General features: G+C 55.0%; 1 protein-coding gene across 1 annotated transcript in view; it reads left to right on the top strand.

The window, feature by feature from the left end:
- The window catches only part of LOC130583660 (myosin light chain kinase, smooth muscle-like), a 5,833-nt gene extending 5,669 nt beyond the window's left edge, over window positions 1–164 (top strand). Inside the window, exon 10 of the mRNA XM_057383171.1 lies at window positions 34–164. Coding sequence (XP_057239154.1) covers window positions 34–164 — 131 coding nt within the window. The remainder of the gene's footprint in view (window positions 1–33) is intronic.
- The last annotated feature ends 3,341 nt before the right edge of the window (window positions 165–3,505 follow it).

Genomic DNA, 3,505 nt, shown 5'->3' with positions numbered 1-3,505 from the left:
GTCCTCACCACCCCCTCTGCCCATCTCTTACAGGCCTGGGCTGCAGTTCAGAGGAGGAACAGCCCCCTGAGGCTCTGCCCCAGCGAGGTTCTGACCCCTCAGAGCTGCTGCTGGAGCGGGAGGAGGAGAACGGAGGGGAGAGCACGGCAGCCCCAGGGCAGTGACAGCGTGGCCCTGTCCCCTCCATCCTGCACCACCTCGAGAGTGGAGCACCTCCAGCACCTCACATGGTGCCCAGGGCAGCCTGGGGCACACCCAGACCCTCTGTGGGTGAGCTCTGGTGTCCCTGTGCTGCTGTCCCTGCACACCAATAAAGCACTGAGCAGCTCTGCACTCCCTGTGCTCGTCCTTTGTTCCCCAAACTCGCTGGGAGAGGGGGGATGGAGCTGCTCAGGCTGTGCCCAAAATGGGAACTGGGATCAGGCTCTCCCCATCTGGGCCACCAGTCTTGTCCTCTCCAGGGGTGATGTTGGCCCTAGGCACAGCAGCCATGGGTTGGAATAATATTCCATCGGGGGGTTGGCATCGTATCCTGAGCTCACAGGAGCCAGGCTGAGCCCTGGGCACTCTGGTTTCTCCATTTCTGGGCCAACTCTGGTGCCAGGAGGGCTGGAAGGAGCCCAGAAACCACTTGGCATGTCCAGCCTTGGCCTAAGGGGCAGTGGGGCAGAGCTCGGTGTGGGGGAGTCCTGGGGAGGAACAAACCCAGGAACCAGGATGGGCTGGGGGACACCCAGGTGGGACAGAGCTCAGCTTGGGGACCTGCTGGACATGGGGTGACCTTGAACCATCAGCGTGCTGTGGGTACAAGGTGGTGAATGGGATCCTGGGCTGCAGGATGAGAGAGGGATCATTCCCAAATTCGTGAAGGATCATCCCCAAATTGATGAAGGATCGTTCCCAAATTCGTGAGGGATCGTTCCCAAATTCGTGAGGGCTCATTCCCAAATTCATGAGGGATCATTCCCAAATTCAGCGAGGCCAGGCCTGCAGCACTGCCCTGTGTTCTGTCCTTTGCTCCAAAGGGAACAGGGACACACTGGGGACTGTTTGATGAAGGACAAAGGACAAACTGGAGCCCCTCACYCACGAGGAACGTCCAGCAGAGCTGGGAATGTTTAGGGATGAGAAGGCTCTGAGGAGTTTCATCCCTCCACAGCAATTCCTGCAGGGAGGAGGCAGCCAGGCTCTTCTCAGCAGTGCCYAAAATCCCYGGGGAGCGCCTGAYGCCMCCTCWGAACYTCAGGAAAACACTTTTTGCTGGAGATGGAGCACRGACACAGGTTGCCCAGGGCGGTTTGGTGCTCTCCTTCCTCACAGATATTAAAAACCTGTCTGGTCACAGCCCTGGGCACCCTGCTGGAGCAGAGGCAGGGACCAGGTGCCCTCCAGAGGCTCCTTCCAGCACCAGCCACGGTGTGATTCCATGAAAATCCTCATCCTGGAGCAGCTCAGTGCCAGGGTCCAGCTGTGCCCAACAACGTGCAGCTTCATCCCTTCCTCCTCCTCTTCCTGGAGCAGGGGGAGGAGGAAACTCTGATTTTTGTTAAACAGGACCAAATCCACCCACACCACAGCAGGGACACGCGGCTGGGAGCTCTGTCTGGGACAAAATGAAAGGGACACAACCCTCGGAGCTGCTGCTGGAGCTGAGATGACAAATCCCTTTTGGACAGTTTGCTGGACCCTCTGGACCGGGTGGCCATCCCAGCAGGAGGATCCACGGCAGGATCTGGCTCCTGCAGCCTCCAGAGGTGGTGGAGCAGCCCCAGTGCCCAAACCCCTTGGAGATGGATGTGTCACCTCCYTGTCCCCTCGTTGTGGGACAGACTCTCCAGCTGACAGGGCTTTATCAGYGCCCAGGCCTGACTGGAATTTTTGTGGCCAAAGCCTGTTCCTGTTCATCATGTCCGTGGCTGGTGGCTCCATCTGACCACRGGAAGCAGGAGAGCGCCGGGGGGTGGCAGATTGTCACATGTCCTGCCCAGGGCTCCGTGGTTTTATCTCTTGTGGGWAAGAGGGGATGGAATTCAAGAAGAAAATTAATTTGAAAACTGGTGTATGGAATTGCTGCTGGAGAATAGGAAGACTTTTTGGGAATCCCCAGCCTTCCCTGGGGAAAAGGGGGGTCGGGGGAGACCCTGTGGCTCTGCACAACTCCCTGACAGGAGGGGGCAGCCAGAGGGGTCAGGTTCTGCTCCCAGGGGACAGAGACAGGACAAGGGAAATGGCCTCAGGTTGTGCCAGAGGAGGTTTGGGTTGGAGCTTGGGGAAAAATTCTTCCCCAAAAGGGTTGTCCARYCCTGGCACRGCTGCCCAGGACAGCGGTGGAGTCCCCATCCCTGGAAGGGTTTAACAGCCCTGTGCATGTRGCACTTGGGGACAGGGGACAGCRGTGGCCTCRGCAGCGCTGGGAATGGCTGGACTYGATGATCTCAGAGGGCTTTTGAAGCCTGAATGAYTCAGGGTCCAACTCTGACACCTGACAGAGCTCACCTGCTTCCTCTTCCTCCTGCGTTCGCGGCAGGAGCCGCGGATTCCCCGCTCCGAGTCAGCGAAGCAGCTCCTTAGAAACAAATAAACAAACAAAAATATTCCAAATCCTCCCTGCAGCCTTCCCCATGGCCGAGTGACCGAAGGAGGCTGAGGAACCCCTTTCCCACACGTCTCATCCCGTTTTTTCCCCGCTGTCTATTCCGTGTTTTGCTCATTGCACGGATTCCAAGCCCATCCCTCGGGAGCTGCAGATGATGAACCAACTCCAAGTTGCGTATAATCAATCCCTTGATGAGCTATTTACCATGTGACTTTACCAAAATATTTCTGGTTGGGAGTGATGTTTATCTCCCTCTGTTTTCCAAACTCCTCGTGGCCCTGGAAATCCGAGTCCCAGGACTCCAGGAATGAACTTTTTCTCTCCAATCCTATATTTATACTCTAAAAAAACTGATTTACCTCCAGAAGAAGTTTATTTACTGGCAGAAGACATGTGTTCCTTCTCCTYCCACTGCTTCCCATGGCTTAACACATTCAATTCTGTAATTCAGATAGGAATGGAGAGTGGAATTGTACCTGGAACTCATTACAGCCACTGAGAAATTCGGCAGTGCTGAAAATAGAATTCTAATCTCAGGATCTCAGAGGCAAAGGAATTAAGATCTTGGTCCTTCCATCAGGACTGACCTTCACTTCAGCCACTCAGCTCCAGAGTAGGTGCTCAGGAATCCTCCATGGGGGCAGAAAGGATGAGGATGAGTGATGTCCCCTGGGGAAGCTTGAGAAGYGGTTCCCACCTTATCTCAGGTATTTCAGGTGCTCCCAGGTCCAGCTTTTTGAAGGAACCTGAGCTGTCCAAATATCCTCGAGCTTCTGGAGTTTTATCCTTCAGTGCCAGAGGATCAAAAAACTTTGGGCTGCAAAACCTAAATTTGGGAATGCTTGTTTTGATGTTTTGATCAGGGAATATTGCCAGGGTAGATCTGATATCAAGAAATAGGATTTTTTT

Source organism: Malurus melanocephalus, unplaced genomic scaffold (genome assembly GCF_030028575.1).
Source record: "Malurus melanocephalus ecotype Western Australia unplaced genomic scaffold, MMel_1.1 scaffold_613, whole genome shotgun sequence".
Classification (NCBI taxonomy): Eukaryota; Metazoa; Chordata; class Aves; order Passeriformes; family Maluridae; genus Malurus; species Malurus melanocephalus.
The sequence above is the reverse complement of the archived record's forward strand: the minus strand, read 5'-3'. Positions and strand labels throughout refer to the sequence as shown.